Source organism: Vicia villosa, linkage group LG1 (assembly GCF_029867415.1).
Source record: "Vicia villosa cultivar HV-30 ecotype Madison, WI linkage group LG1, Vvil1.0, whole genome shotgun sequence".
NCBI lineage: Eukaryota > Viridiplantae > Streptophyta > Magnoliopsida > Fabales > Fabaceae > Vicia > Vicia villosa.
Genome location: NC_081180.1, coordinates 37796595 through 37811759, shown reverse-complemented (window position 1 = coordinate 37811759; position 15165 = coordinate 37796595). Strand labels below are relative to the sequence as shown.

General features: G+C 31.8%; 2 protein-coding genes across 3 annotated transcripts; both read right to left on the bottom strand.

Annotated features, from left to right (window-relative positions):
• Nucleotides 1–3809: 3809 nt before the first annotated feature.
• LOC131614996 (uncharacterized) lies at nt 3810–4961 on the bottom strand. Its single transcript, XM_058886541.1, has 2 exons — nt 4878–4961; nt 3810–4706 (listed from the first exon to the last, which is right to left on the bottom strand). Exons 1-2 carry the CDS (start codon nt 4959–4961, stop codon nt 3810–3812), a joined length of 981 nt encoding a protein of 326 aa, XP_058742524.1.
• Nucleotides 4962–7224: 2263 nt separating this feature from the next.
• Nucleotides 7225–12076, bottom strand: LOC131634370 (putative phospholipid-transporting ATPase 9). 2 transcript variants are annotated; one of them, XM_058905030.1, is made up of 9 exons: nt 11909–12076; nt 11270–11721; nt 9806–11154; nt 9221–9697; nt 9019–9127; nt 8580–8915; nt 8386–8484; nt 8103–8294; nt 7225–8017 (listed from the first exon to the last, which is right to left on the bottom strand). In XM_058905030.1, exons 2-9 carry the CDS (start codon nt 11663–11665, stop codon nt 7349–7351), a joined length of 3627 nt encoding a protein of 1208 aa, XP_058761013.1. In that variant the 5' UTR covers nt 11666–11721; nt 11909–12076; the 3' UTR covers nt 7225–7348. The 2 variants fall into 2 exon arrangements, with proteins under 2 accessions (XP_058761013.1, XP_058761021.1); XM_058905038.1 differs by having other exon boundaries at nt 11913–12076.
• Nucleotides 12077–15165: the final 3089 nt, after the last annotated feature.

The window sequence follows — 15165 nt, the reverse complement described above, 5'->3', positions numbered from 1 at the left end:
AAACATAAACTACAAAAGTTGAGATTCGAAGTGTGTCTTGATTTGTTTTTTCCCTCGGTTTTCTTAAAAACTGAGGGAATATGTTGTTTTAATTATTATAAAAAATAAAATAAAACATGGCGCGCCTAGGCATAATATCTCATTTTTTCTAGCTGAGGTGAAAGCTTTGTGATGAAATATACTATTTGTAATAATGTTATCAGTTGAAGACAGAAAGACTAGTTAGGAAATATCAGTAAACTTAGAGAGGCAAAGGTTGAAATTTATTGAAGTTTTTGAAATTTGGGAAACATCTGAAGGTATCTAAGGGGGCTGAGAAATATTTCTAAACACCTTGGACTTATGTGATTTATATATTGAGAGTTGGAGAGATTGAGAAACAATTAGGTAGAAATAGGATTTGGTCTGCGGAAACTCCAAAAGGCTTATTTTCTTGTAGCTCATTTTTCTTCTAACAGTTTTTGAAAATATGGTGAATCAGAGAGCTATTTTCTCCCAAATTGTAGATCATTTTATCGAATTGGATAAACAAATTATTATGTTCTTGTCTTTTATCTTCTTTTACCTTGTTGTGGATTTGCTTTCACTTTTGACAAATTATTGTGTCACTTTAGATTATTTATTTTGTTTTTCATTGTTCTTTGTCCCCACACATCAAATTTCTTAATATTTTTAAACTCTAAATATTTTTTTTAATTGTTTTGAGTTATTTTACTAATTTTTCACAACGTCAACAAATTAATAAGATTTGTCGAATTTGAATAACAAGGAATAATGACATCATTTCTCTAATGTCATAACATTGAATATTTTTTTAGAAAAGTTCTAAAATGACAAAACCTAAGATGGATCTACAATATAAGGACGCATGATCAAAATTATTAAAAGAAAGAAAATTTCTTTACCCACCTCCCTATGGGGGTCACCCCAGCGAAAAACCCATTTTACCCCGCTTCGGAAATGCATTTCCGAATTTTTTTTTTTAAAAAAATTTTCCAGACTTCGGAAGTGCATTTCCGAAAAAATCTCAAAAATTGGGATTTTGACTAATTCGGAGATGCATCTCCGAAACAACAAAAAAAATCTTAAAAAATCCCAAAAATTAATTTTAGGATATTAATTAACTCACATATCATAAATTTGATATAATTTATGAGTAATAAATAACAATAATTATATATTTTGATATAATTTATGAGTTATGAATAATAGTTATTATATATTTCTATCCTAATTCAAATTTTAAAATTTAAAATAATTTTAATTAAAAAAATTAAAATAATTTCACTTACAAAATAAGTTATAATTTTTTATTTATATATTTATAATAATTGTTAATCTTTATAAAAAAATAACATATTCTTATTTTAAAACAAAACTCACGTTTTTATTTTCTTTAAAAAAATCATATTCAATTAATTAAAGTAAATAATAAAATTGTTTCAATTTTAAATAGAATAAAAAATAATGCTCAAAATGTGCATAAATAATGAATAATAAGCACACAAATATGTAAAAATAAAAAATATATATAATATTTTTTAAAATGTTTAAAAATGATTACAAAATATTATCAATTTCATTGTTCACTTTATATAATATTTTTGGATTAATCATTAATCCTTGTTTGTTTTTATATTTACTGTTTATATAGTTTTTATATTTTAACGCACTATTTAAAAATATAACAATTTTTATAGTGTATATAAAGTATATATAATATAAGTTTATTTAAATATAAATAACAAATTTTGATTGAAGGTCAAATTTTTTTTATTTCAATATAACGTTTATTATTTATTAATATTAAAAAATTTATAATTTGAAAATTAAAAATTAAAATAAGTTTGTAGAATATAATTTTTCTTAATTATCAAAATTGTCATTTGTTTAAAATTGAGATAAATCATTATTTAATAAAAAATAACATTTCCTACAAATAAATATTAAAAATCACGTATTTTTAAGAAAAATTAATATAAATTACGTGATTATTATTTTTATTAATTATAATACATTATTTTTATTATTTTTTAAGAAAAAAATGTGATTTTTTAATTAAAAAAACGTGTATTCATTATTTGAAACAAATTTCACAATTATTTAAAATACAATTATATTTTTTTTTCACAATAAAATTATTATGCTAATTATTATTTAGTTTTTGTATATTTTTTATAGACACTTTGTGAATTTGTATATATTATATTTAAAAATGAAACAACTTTATTATTTATATTAAGCGAATTCAATATGATTAAATTTAAATAAAATTCAAAAAAAATTCAAAAATATTTAGCATTATGATTTTTTTTATATGAAGTATAATTAGATAGTTATACAAAAATGTGAAAAATCTATTTTATGTATGAGAATAGGGAATTATGATTTATTAGAGAGGAAATTATTTATTACTAAAAATAGGAGAAAATTATTTTAAGTAAGAATCTTGAGAAAATTATTGATTCACTTTCATTTTATACCTATTAATTGTATTGATTCACCTTGATTTTAATTTTTTAATAATTATTGAATTATTTCGGAAGTGTATATCCGAAACATTCCAAGACCAATTTGGTCTTGGAATATTTCGGATATGCATCTCCGAAAACACCTCCCTCTCCCAAAAAGGAGTGTTTTCGAAAATGCATCTCCGAAAACTCAAAAAGGGGTGTTTTCGGAAATGCATCTCCGAAAACACCTTTTTTTTCGTATTTTCGGAAGTGCATTTCCGAAAACACCTTTTTTTTTCAATAAAAGTACGTTTTCGGAAATGTATTTCCGAAATAAGGGGTATTTTGGTAATTTCGCCAGAGATGGATAAGAAAGTTAGGAGGTGGGTAAAGAAATTTCCTCATTAGATTGTACTTAAAGGGTCTCTAAAATTTATCAAATTCTAGAACTATCTAGTACATAAAGTTTTAGGACCGTGAAAATCCTAGAGTCCTACCATAAAAGCCTAACAAAGATATCATATAAGATACACAATGTTCAAACTTAAAACTTTTCTTTCTCGACCATCGTCACTAACTTGCTTTTTAGAGTGTTTGCATAAACAATATAAAATATTAATGAAAAAACACCTAATAAAAAATAATATCCATTTAAATTTTTATAAAAATATTAATAATATAAAATAAAATAGCACAATATCAATTAAAATAATATTTAAAAAAGTATAACCAATAAAAGTGGAAGATCTCGAAAAAAATTGTTACTTTGTTAATATTAAATCAAATAGAAAATGTTGAAGAAAAATGATAATAATGTATCGATATAAATAATTATGATGATAATAAAACATTTTAATAAAAATAATAAAAAATTATCTAGCATAAAATATAAAAATAGGAGAAAAAAGTAAATATGAAAAAAAAAAGCAAGCATGAAGTATAATGATGGAAGAAAAACAAAGGGAGTAGAAAGAAAAGAAAAATAATACAACAAACAACATGATAATAGAAAAATGTGAAAGTTTAAAAAAGTCTTAATAAATTGAGTGAGATTGTTGATATACGTATTTTTAAACTAAATATATATATTTTTTAATAGACAATGATTCTATTAATGACGAGTTATGTTGGTTATAACCAATATCAAATACAAGCGAAAAATTCCGACTACTCAAAACATATGAGCGGAAGGATATTTCAAGTGTGAAAATTACAATTTTCTGATAACTTATATCTAGAAGCTAACCACCTCCACGAGATAGAAGTGATCTCCGACATACACTCGGTAAAACTAAAGGGCTCTCCTTTAAAAATAACCGCGTTACGCTTTAGTCATATGCTCCAAACCGAGGCAAGCTAAATGACCGCTGCGGTGTGCCTTCTATTTAACCACTTCACCTTATCACAATGCTTAAAGAACTCCTCAAACTCTTCTAACGTGATCTCCTCCAAAGAACCCAACCAATTATAGACCTTCCTCCATATCCCCGACACGATCCCGCAATGACAAAGCAAGTGGCTTAAAGATTCAACTTCCTCCTCACAGAACACACAAAGTAAGTCATTCATGGCCGCCGTTATGCCTCTTTTAAAGAGTTGGTCCTTTGTGGCGATCCTATCAAGAATAACCCTCCAACCGAAACAAAGAAGTTTTGACGGAACCTTAAACTTCCACAGGTGATTTATGGCCAAGACAGTAGCTGCGTCTAAAGGAGGAGACGAAAGCTTCTCCTTGAACCTGTCAAAGCAAGACTTAACAGAAAATGCTCCATCCGCCGTTAACGCCCAACAGAACTCATCATTAACATCCTGCTCCACCGATATGTGTTGCAAAAAACCCAACTGCTGCTGAACCAGAAAGTTTGAGGCTACTGTTTCTGCCGAAAACAAAGATGCCGAGTTATATTCCCAGTCAGTGGCAGTGACGCTGCCAGTTGCAGCAACATAAATTAGATGGTCCGAAGCCACTGCGAAGAGCTTCGGGAATGCTTCCCGTAACGTTTGAGTTCCTGCCCAGCATGCGTACCAGTACGGAACAACATTACCATCCCCCACATTGCAAGTAACAGCCCCGGCAAAATGATTCTCCCCCATATTTGCATAATTATCGGAAGTTAGCAAATCCCTCCACCAAATAGAATCCTTTTTATTAACAACACTAATATCTCCAACAAGAACTTTTAGAGTCGGATTGCCATACCGATTCTTAAGAATACCACTCCACACCGCTTCCTTCTCCGTCAAAATCCTCCACTTCCATTTACTCAACAAAGCCGCATTAAGAATTTCAACATTCTTCACACCTATACCTCCTTCTTCACGAGTTTTACAAACGGTATCCCACCCTACCCAATGGATTGATTTCTTATCTTCTCTACCGTTCCAAAGGAACCGACTTTAGATACTCCTAATTTCACTTATCACTTTTGCGGGCGCTTTGTAAAAAGATAAGGAATAGATAGGTATCGCGTTGAGAACCGCGTTTATCAACACCACTCTCCCCGCCATGTTAAGATGAACCCCCTCCAAACGGTCAATCTATTCCTCATATGCGTGATAAGATCCCTCCACATAGATAACTTCCTCGGGGAATTTGAAAGGAAGAAAATCAATCTTGCAAGAAAGGAACGTTGAAGCCGCATTAAGGAACCACTCTCCCACATTAACACCATAAAGGTTACTCTTGTGAAAGTTAACCCTTAATCCGGTCATCAACTCAAAACCCCTTAGGATAGACTTCATACTCCAAAGATTTGTAGTTTCTCCCTCCACCAACATAATAGTGTCATCCGTAAATTGCAAAATGTTGACCTCCTCGGTATCATTGATCTTGAAACCCCTATATTCACCAATCTCCATAGACTTCCTCATAAGCATAGAAAGCACCTCCATAACCAACACAAACAAGAACGGAGACATCGGGTCTCCTTGACGAAGACATTTTTCCACCACAAAGTCCCTAGTAGTACTACCATTGACAATAACGGATAAAGAACTAGTAAAGACACTTCCTTCCATCCACCGCATCCACCTATCACCAAAACCCATCTTCCTCAAAACATACTTTAAAAAATTCCAACTAACACAAGCGTAGGCCTTTTTGAAATCAACCTTCAACACAACACAAATTCTCTTTTGTCTTTTGGCCATATCCAAAACCTCGTTCACAACTAGCACCCCATCTAAGATATTTCTATTTGGAACAAAAGCCGTTTGAGATTTTGAAACAAAATTTCCAACCACTCTTCTTAATCTTCCCGCCAAGATTTTAGCAAAAATCTTGTACATACTACCTACGAGACAAATAGGACGATACTCGGACAAAGATTGCAGATTCTTGATTTTTGGAACAAGCGTTATGAAAACCGAGGTCCCAGCCTTTATCATAATTGCTTTATCATGGAAATCATTCACAAAAGTCATGACATCCCTTTTAACCACCTCCCAATTTTGTTTGTAAAACTCAAGGGAATAACCGTCCGGGCCGGCGCTTTTATTACCATCACAAGACCACCCGACTTCTTATGATAATCATGGTGGGATAACTTGGTGATTATTAATCGAAGAGTTCATTTAAATTTATAGATTTTGGGGCGTTTGTTTCAATTTTTTAAATGTTTTTTGTTTTGAAAGAATCATAAGAATTTTTTAAAAATAATATTTTTGAATGAAATTTTAATTTGAATAGTTTTTTTTAAAATGCTATTTTAAATATTTAACCATCTTCCTGTAAATTTTTTTATATCAAAGTTTTAAAAAATCATTTAAACTTGAAGTTATTTTGAATTATTTTATAAGAATTATTTTTCAGATATAAGTTTTTTCCAAAAACCATGTGATTTTGACGATATTTTAATCTTCAATAATTTATATTTATGTCTATTAAAATTACTCTTTAAATTTATTTTATAATTTATTTTATAAAAATTATTTTTAAAAATAAGAAAATCATAAATGTTAAATGTTGAAAGAAGTTTAATTTGTATCTTCACCATCTATAAAATAATGTAAATGAATGGTGTGGTGAATCATAGTGATAAATCTCATTGAATATTGCTCAAAAGAAATAATAATTATCTTAATTAAATATCACAAAATTTATTTAAATTTATAAAATCTAGAACAATACAAAAAAATATCATCAACAAAAAAAATCTTTATATCTCAATTCATATATCATATATATTAGTGGTATAGATTTATGTGATCAAAATTTTCTTTGACAAGATAGAATTACTTGAGTTTCAACCCAATAAACCAACTAACATTTCTTTATCCTTGACTAGCAAATTTATTATTTCGTCACGTTTTCCTTGATTGGCAAGCCGCTGGCGTGGGGTATACCCTTTCATTTTTTATTTAATTTTCCTCCATTAGAGGACATCTAGAGATAGAGATACCTTCTTTTCTCCCATGTGAAAAACCAACCACCTTGAATATTTTATTTCATTATTTCTTGTTTTATTATGGACTATTTTTAATTCAAGTGGCCTAAAAGCCATCATGAATTTCATTATTCTAAGTAACCATGCTAAATGATTCCATTTCCTTTTCTTTATATATTACTTATATCATCCATCATCACTTCACCCTTTCTTTAATCCATTCCTCCCAATAATGCTCTTCTTACAAGTTTTTTTTATTGGTAGACGGAATTATTACTATAAACTCGCACACATAATCGTCAGAATCAGAATTAGGGTTTGACCTTTGTTTTTGACGTCCAACTTAATAATATCAACTTCTGTAAGTTTAGTAAGGATTTTCGTACTACAAATTTAACTATTAATGCATCTTATAGATTGATTTCAAAAAGAATAATCCTCACTTACATATCTACACAAGAAAGAACATTATCTACAAATAAAAAAACAAAACAAAATTGATATCCGGTGTTATTGATTTTCTCCGAATTTCCCATCTAATGGTACCAAAGATATTTCCGATCTTCTAGAAGCTTCAAACCGTCTAGAAGCTTCCAAACGAGCGGTAAATCCAACCGTCGTATGTCTTATCGACCTTTGTCTCACCACGTCGCAAAACTCAGGATCATTCACCTGCCCGTCTTTTCTTATCCATTGTATCATCTGATGATACACCGGGAAGAACCGAAGTTGAATAGTCGAGTACGCGAAATACGGAAGCAATGCAGCAAAAAGAACAAGAAAAGTAACAACCCAATAAGATAGTGAGGGTGCACATGCTTCAATGAAGACGTTATAGGCAGTTGTGGATATTGAAGGCTCTATAGCTCCATATGCCATGAGGAAAATGTACCACATGAAAATGCTTCCCCATATGAAAATATGTTGAATGTATGTGAAGTAGGTTATTGATAATGCCATTTGGCAGTTCACAACCCATACAACACATGTGTACAATGTGGTTCCGAGGATTTGTAAGTCAGCAAGTTCGCCTCCTTTGCGAAAGGATTGGTGCTCGAATGCGCGGATGCAGAAGAAGAATATAATCGCGGAACTTGCAACTCCGTTTAAGGCCCAACCGGAGATTCTTTTCCAGCTGAATAGTAAGTTTTGTACACCTTCTTGGTAGAGTAATGGAAACTGAAACATAAACGAAATTGTTCGTGAGAAGAGAACGATAATTTAATTAAACTGGTTTTCATTTGTTGAGGATTTGAGGTTTTACCTTGAGACATAATTTGGAGGAAACATCTTGATCAAATACTCCTAAAGCAATAACAGGAAGTGAAGTGAAGAATACATTGTAAAATGACATGAACCAATCATTGTATGCAGCTTGGCCTGAGAATGAGGTATACATCTCGTAGAAGAACAAAGTGAAGCCGAAAGTGATATTCTTGTAGAAGAAGTAACAAATCTGCGAAACAGAAAGTGAAGTTTGTCAGAAGCGAATAATAGTATTGATCGAACGGAGAATCTTGTAAGTGAAGACATGACAAGATTGTTACCATAGATGAAATTCTTCTGTAACACCAATGTCCGTGCACGAGAAGTAAGCGTTCTAGGAATCGAAATTGAGCGATGGCGATATCACTTGACATAACTGCCTAAAAAGTTGAAAGAATCTAAGTTAGGACTAAAAAGACAAAAAAGGTAAGTAGAACAAAAACAAAAAAAATCGGTTTGGATATTGCGAATTTACCTGCATTCCTTCGACACCACTGATACCGATTCCAATATCTGCTTCTTGTAGCATACCAACATCATTTGCTCCATCTCCAATAGCTAGAGTTGTGCTACCAGGTCTCATTTTAACCAATCTAGTAACAAGTGCTTTTTGCTTCGGAGACGAACGACAGCATATAACAGACGCACAGCCAATCGCAAGTTCAAGAAACAAGTTCTTTACATCGTCTTCTAACGCATAAGCAAGAGACTTTCCGTCAATGATCAGAGCTAACGCCTCAGAGTTATTGTCTGACGAAGATAATAACGCCTTTGCCTCTGTTATTTGACGAACAACACTTGCCTTAATTGCCTGCATAATCATTAAGACTCAATCAAAATCAAATTTATTGGAATAAATCAAACCAGCAATTAAGATTCTAATGCATGTTGATAGGATTAAAGCAAAGGTATACCGCTTCAGAAGCCGATTTGTCCTCCATTTTCTCGAGCAATTTGTTTTCAGGAGTATCTGAATTAATTATAATCTGTTTCATTCCTTGTCTAAGCAAACTACAAGCATATCTGCAATCACATGAAAATATCAAATTAGTTACAAATTCATATTTTGCAAATAAACAATATCAAAATTTATCGATATATAATCTTCAAACTTACCCGATATTAATTGCTGTTTCCATTTTATCGCCTGTCAAAACCCATAACTTAATCCCAGCCTGTGCTAGTTTGTCAATACATTCAGGAACCCCGTCTTGTAGTTTATCCTCGACTGCGGTAGCACCGAGAAGAATCAAATCCTTCTCAATTTTTTGCAATACATCCTCTACAATCTGTTCCTGATCTGCACTCACTAAGTTTTTTGCATCTGTCAACTCTTTATTAAATTGATTGTACTCTTCCTCGTCGAGTTCACGATAGGCGAGTATCAATGTCCTTAAACCAGAATCGGCGTATTCGTTAATGTGATACTTAGTCTGCTCTTCAAACTCCCTTCCATTCTTTCCAAGTAGTTCAAACATGACACTGTCAGCACCTTTGCTAAGTAGTAGTAGTTTTCCAGTGTGGTCTCTTACGATTACGGACATCCGCTTTCGTGCACTCGTAAACTCTAATACATTCAAAAGGTTATAAGACCTGAAAAATGAAAATCAAATCATGCTTTTAGTACATAACTCGTGTTTTATTTGCAGAGACGAAAAAGTTAAGCTTCTTACAAAGTACAAACAAGAGCAATAACCATACCTTTCTGATTTCACATTTGATTCAAGGTCCAATTCATGAACTGAAATAGCTGCATTTGTTCTTTCGTAAAATTCGAATCCGAATTGGCTGGCTGCAACAACAAAAGCAGCCTCGTCCGGCGATTCAGCTTCGTACGAAATGCTACCGGTTGCTTCATCAACTTCAGGTATTGCAGTATGACATACAGCCAAAACCTTTAGGAAATTCTGTATCACATTAGCATTAGACTGTTTCACCCAATTTCCATTCATGATCCTTTCATCCATGAAGTTAAACCCTTTAATCTTCGACTTCGATTTCACAGCCTTAGTAGCATTTTCCTCTTTCAACTTGCGGCCGAAATACGAATCTTTTCTCTTCGATAAAGCTCTCTCGACTTCCGTAAATCCTTTTCCATAAGCAACTCCACCAATAGAACACTTGATAAACTCCATAGAGTTACAAGTCAATGTTCCTGTTTTATCAGAAAGTATGGTATCAACTTGACCAAGTTCTTCGTTCAAATTCGACGTACGAGCGTGCGCTGGCTTATCCGTTTCCTCGTAATACATGTTCAAATCCTGGTTGATGAAAACGCTTTGAAGAACCTTCACAACTTCAATCGAAACATACAACGAAATCGGAATAAAGTACCCGTACAACATCAATGCTGTCAAGAAATGAAGAAGCGCCGCAACTACTGCATTATCAGGATCATAGTAAACCTCAGTATCATCAGGCCTAAGGTACCATCTCTTCATTCTTCCGTTCTTAATATCCTGCTTCGTCCAAATCCCGAAGAAAATCGAACCGATGAACGAAACCAAAATCAGCACAAAGAACAAACAGTAGATAACCTTATCCATTCTCTTCTCAATCTTACTTCTCTTCGAAGGAGGCTCCGTCGAATTCTGCATAACCTTCGTATCGTGCCCGGTGAAAATCACAACACCATAGATAAAATCAGTGTTCTTCAACTTAGAGTCTCTAAGAAGTAACTGCTGAGGTGAAAGTGGATACTGATGTTCCTCATCAGCCTCCAAACTTCCTACAAAAGTATACAAATTCGCATTCGGATCCTCGCATCGAATCACAGCCTTGAAATCTCGAAAACTCGAGTCTTCTAACAAATTTGAAGTCCCTTCTAGTGCTTGCTTTAGTTTAAGATTTGTCTCTCCATCGAGATTCATCGTATCGACATAGCAAATCGCGTCATCGTAATTCGACGCAAGAAGTATAAGATCAGCAGGAAAATACTCATCCTTTTCAACTTTCACTATATCTCCAACTCTCAAATCTCTCCATTTACAATAATCAAAAACACCATCACCACCATGAACCTTCACTTTTCTGTTATTCATCTCTATATCCTAATCAACCAAACCATAAAAACAACATCAATAACCTAAACTCCATAAACTCAAATGCTTGAATCATAAACAATAATCAGAAAAAATCAAAAAATAAAAAAACCAAAAACAGTACCTGTTTTTTCCGCTGAAAATCTTCAATGAACTCTTTGGCCATAGTAGCAGCAACAACAACAAGAAGAGGAATAACATTGCTGACAGCAGAATAAGGAGCAACAGGAGAGAAAGACAGAATAGCAACAACCAGGAAGTAGAAATTCGCAACTCTTCTGAATTGTTCGAACAAAGATTTAGGTAGAAAAGTTGCTAATGTGTACTTAGTAGTCCTAACGTAATTATCACCGTAATTATAGATACTAGACATAGCACGTTCTGCATCATTGCAATAAACTTTCCTTGAGAAACCAGGTCCTCCTATGAGTGAATGTTCATCTTGTTCCAACGATGCTTTACCGCATGAAAATGCATGGATCTTGCTGAAATGATGCCTCCTTCTCCTTCCACCAGCCATATTTTCAACTTTCAATGAATCCAAATCTGAATGCTTTTTGTTTCACAAAGATAGAACTGAGATTGAAGCAAACCAATGAAAAGGAAAGGAATAAGAATATGAAAAAATAAACAAGTTTTGCTTTATACAAACAATAAAAGAATTGTGTTTTTGTTTTTGTTTTTGTACAAGAATGATGTTTTAAAAGATGAAGATATAAAGAAGAGAGAGAGAGTTGAAAGATGAGACATTAAAAAGAGCAACCTACGACTTGTTGTTGTTGTTTTTTGATTGAGTTAAAGGCTGTGTTGTGTCATCCCAGTTTGACCAGTGGAAGCTAACAATAGGAGACTTTTCAACTTCTGAATGGAACTTTCTCTCTCTTTTTCCTCGACAATCCATGACTTGGTTACAAATACACACCAAATTTTTCAATAAACTAGTAATATTATTATCATATAATGATTCATCATTGATGTCACTTTTTTTTTTTCCTTTGAAAGTTTAATGTGAAAAGTGGAAAAATCATCAAGGAGTTTTAAAAAGAAAGTACCAGCTAATATTCTTACAACAAAATACTAATAATCAAAACAACTTAAAAACAACAAAACAAACCATAGAGAAAGTTAGAGCCACAAAAAATTTAGCGGAAAATAGAAATATACAGAAGGAAACAGTAAAGTTTTGGTAAATTCTTAATTACTAGTTAGTTTTAGTCGATTATCGATATTTTTAAATAAAATATTTATTAAATATTCGAGTGTCGCTTAAACTTTTTACGGTAAAAGAAATTTGAAGTTTGAATTTTTTTGTATGATAAAGATTGAAATACGTGTACAATATTTCAAAGCTTCTAGAAAGCAAGATATGTTTTCTTTTTTTCTATAATAAGATATGGATTAAATGAATTTGGAAAAAACTGTTCAAAGAATGAAAAAAAATTGCACAAAGTTTTAAGAATTAACTAATTGACAAATTTTTTAAAACATTTTTAGTAAATTGTTTTATTTCTTTTTTGACTCAAATTATATTGTTTTGATTTCTTAAATGAAAAATACTTTTATGGAAACTCACATATATTCATTTTTTAGAAATAGTAAAAAATATAATTGATTTTTTATGAAATCACGTTTATATATTTATCTGAAGAATTCTCCTACTTAAATAGAGTTAATAGTACAGAATATTTACAAGTCTGATACGTGTTTTTTTATAAAGTAACATGACAAAAATTGTTTTAATACAAATTTTATATTTATATTGAATATAAATTTTATATTTTTATTTGACTTAATTATAATAATAATTTTTTATTTTTGCTTATTTTAAATCACTCAGTTTTCATTTATATGTTGTTAAAAATAAATTATTAAAAGATTAGTAAATTTATAATATTAAACTAAATTAGTTGTAATACTTCGTCGGATCCAATATAATCCAAAAGATTTTGAAAGACTATTATAGTGTGTTTAGGAGTTTTGTTGTAGTTCATCCCTAGAACAAACCACCTAAATCGAAAACAGTGAAAATACTTTTCGCGTGAGGGGATGTGAGTGGTTCCATGTTGATGAAGGCGAGTGTCGACATTCTTGACCAATCCCATGTTTGGAGAAAAAAAAAGTGGATGAATAAAACGAACAAGTATTATTCCATGTGTTTTTTATAGAAAGAATTATATATATGGGCCAAAACGGCTGAATCCCAATTATATGTACTTATTTTACTGAAGTCTCTTAACAAAGTTAAATACATAATATTTATAGTATTATCAGTAGTTTCATAAAATAAAAATTGACCAAATAGAATCATAATATAACACCGAGCTTTCATTATTCTTTCTTACTCGGTAAATTTGTTGGTTAATTTCATAGATGAATAATGTTGTTTAAGGTACTTGAGATCAATACATTGGCCCCTTGATGTGTCTTCTAACAAAGAGACACCCAAAAGTTCCTCACATATTGCATTTCCTTGACTAACTCGACCATTAATAGTCTTACCATTGATAGGTAGACCCAATAACATGTACACATGCATCCTCTAAGGTGATGATACATTCACCGCATGGAAGATGAAATGTGTGTGGTTCGGGTTTCAATCTTTCCACCAAGGCGGGAATAAATTTATAATCAACATGATAGAAGTCTACGTTAAGTACATTACCAAAACTGCTTGTCGTAAATACGATTCTATCAACTCGTCATGTGGGACATATTCGTGTACACAACAACGAAATCTCCTTGCTTCCTAACAAAAAATAATTAAGGAAAAGTAATATAAGAAAAAAATCTAGTATCGTTAGGAGAAACTTATATTATTTCTAAATAATAACGTGCAAAGGGAGCAATGTTGTTGATGATTCCTCTATGTTGCTCACCCATGGTCAATATAGCCATTTTTTTGGAATGCTCTTGTGTGGTTGTTGTTGATAACTTACAAATAGTGTGTATGTTTGATTGTTGAAAATGTGAAGAAGAAGACATTATTTACAATTTGTTCCCATGCGCCATACATAAGGGCATATCCTGCTGTATGCATGGAAGCTTTGCAGGCTATGGAGGCAAGCTAAGGAAGGCAGGCTAAGGGCATGCATGCAGGCTAGATTTCACGTGAAATACATAGTAGCATGTGACATGCATAGTGACACTTATGTATTATTTTTAATACATGCGCCATACATAGCGACACCTATGTATTATTTGCCCCATGCTTTTTTTCAGACAACACGATATCGATCGTGTCAGATACACAAATCTAATAGAACAGGAATAAAGACATTAACGACTCTGACCAACTGGTCGACCAGGCTCTGATACCACTAATGTAACACCCCTTTCTAATACCCCAATTAATAATCATAAACAAGTAAACATGCATATAACAAGGGGTGTCACAACGACGTTTTCAAAAACTAAAAGCTTTTAAAAACCAACAAACAATACATTCGTCTACATAAGATACATCTGGTCATCAATATAACACATTTACTTGGCATAATTTAAATCAAATATGCATACACAACGGAAATCACAAATACCCATGCATTGTATAAATGATCCATGTCCCATACCATGATCATATCTCAATATCATCTAAATGGAAACATAACAATATATCCAAAATATTTGGCACTAAGGCCTCCAACAACAACAATAAACATCATACGAAATCATAAGGTAGTATCAAGATACAAATCCAAATGGAAAAAATGAGTTCAACACACTAATCATAACCCAGTGTTACATAACTAGAGCATCGATTCACTACCTAATCAAAAACGAAACTCGAAGCTCTCCAATAAAGCCACGAATCGAGCAACTACTCGTCTGAACCTGCACGTTACCAACAAAAGGCAACATTCAAACAGAAGGGTGAGAATTTAAATTCTAAATAGAAAATATAATAATGGGAAATGCAACTTACATAAGCATACATTTCACAATTCATCACTCTTCTCAAAACATACATTGATCCTCAATATAAAGTCAACATGTATAATACAATTATGTATCACAATCAAA

What these genes read in the sequence shown, in the direction of transcription:
- LOC131634370 (XM_058905030.1), bottom strand. Translation starts at nt 11,665, where the DNA reads ATGGCTGGTGGAAGGAGAAGGAGGCATCATTTCAGCAAGATCCATGCA. An exon ending in TCAAATGTGAAATCAGAAAG is followed by an intron (nt 9,698 to 9,805) that starts GTATGGTTATTG and finishes TTCATTTTTCAG; the next exon opens with GTCTTATAACCTTTTGAATG. An exon ending in ACAAATCGGCTTCTGAAGCG is followed by an intron (nt 8,916 to 9,018) that starts GTATACCTTTGC and finishes ATGATTATGCAG; the next exon opens with GCAATTAAGGCAAGTGTTGT.
- LOC131614996 (XM_058886541.1), bottom strand. Translation starts at nt 4,961, where the DNA reads ATGGCGGGGAGAGTGGTGTTGATAAACGCGGTTCTCAACGCGATACCT. An exon ending in TTTACAAAGCGCCCGCAAAA is followed by an intron (nt 4,707 to 4,877) that starts GTGATAAGTGAA and finishes AGTAAATGGAAG; the next exon opens with TGGAGGATTTTGACGGAGAA.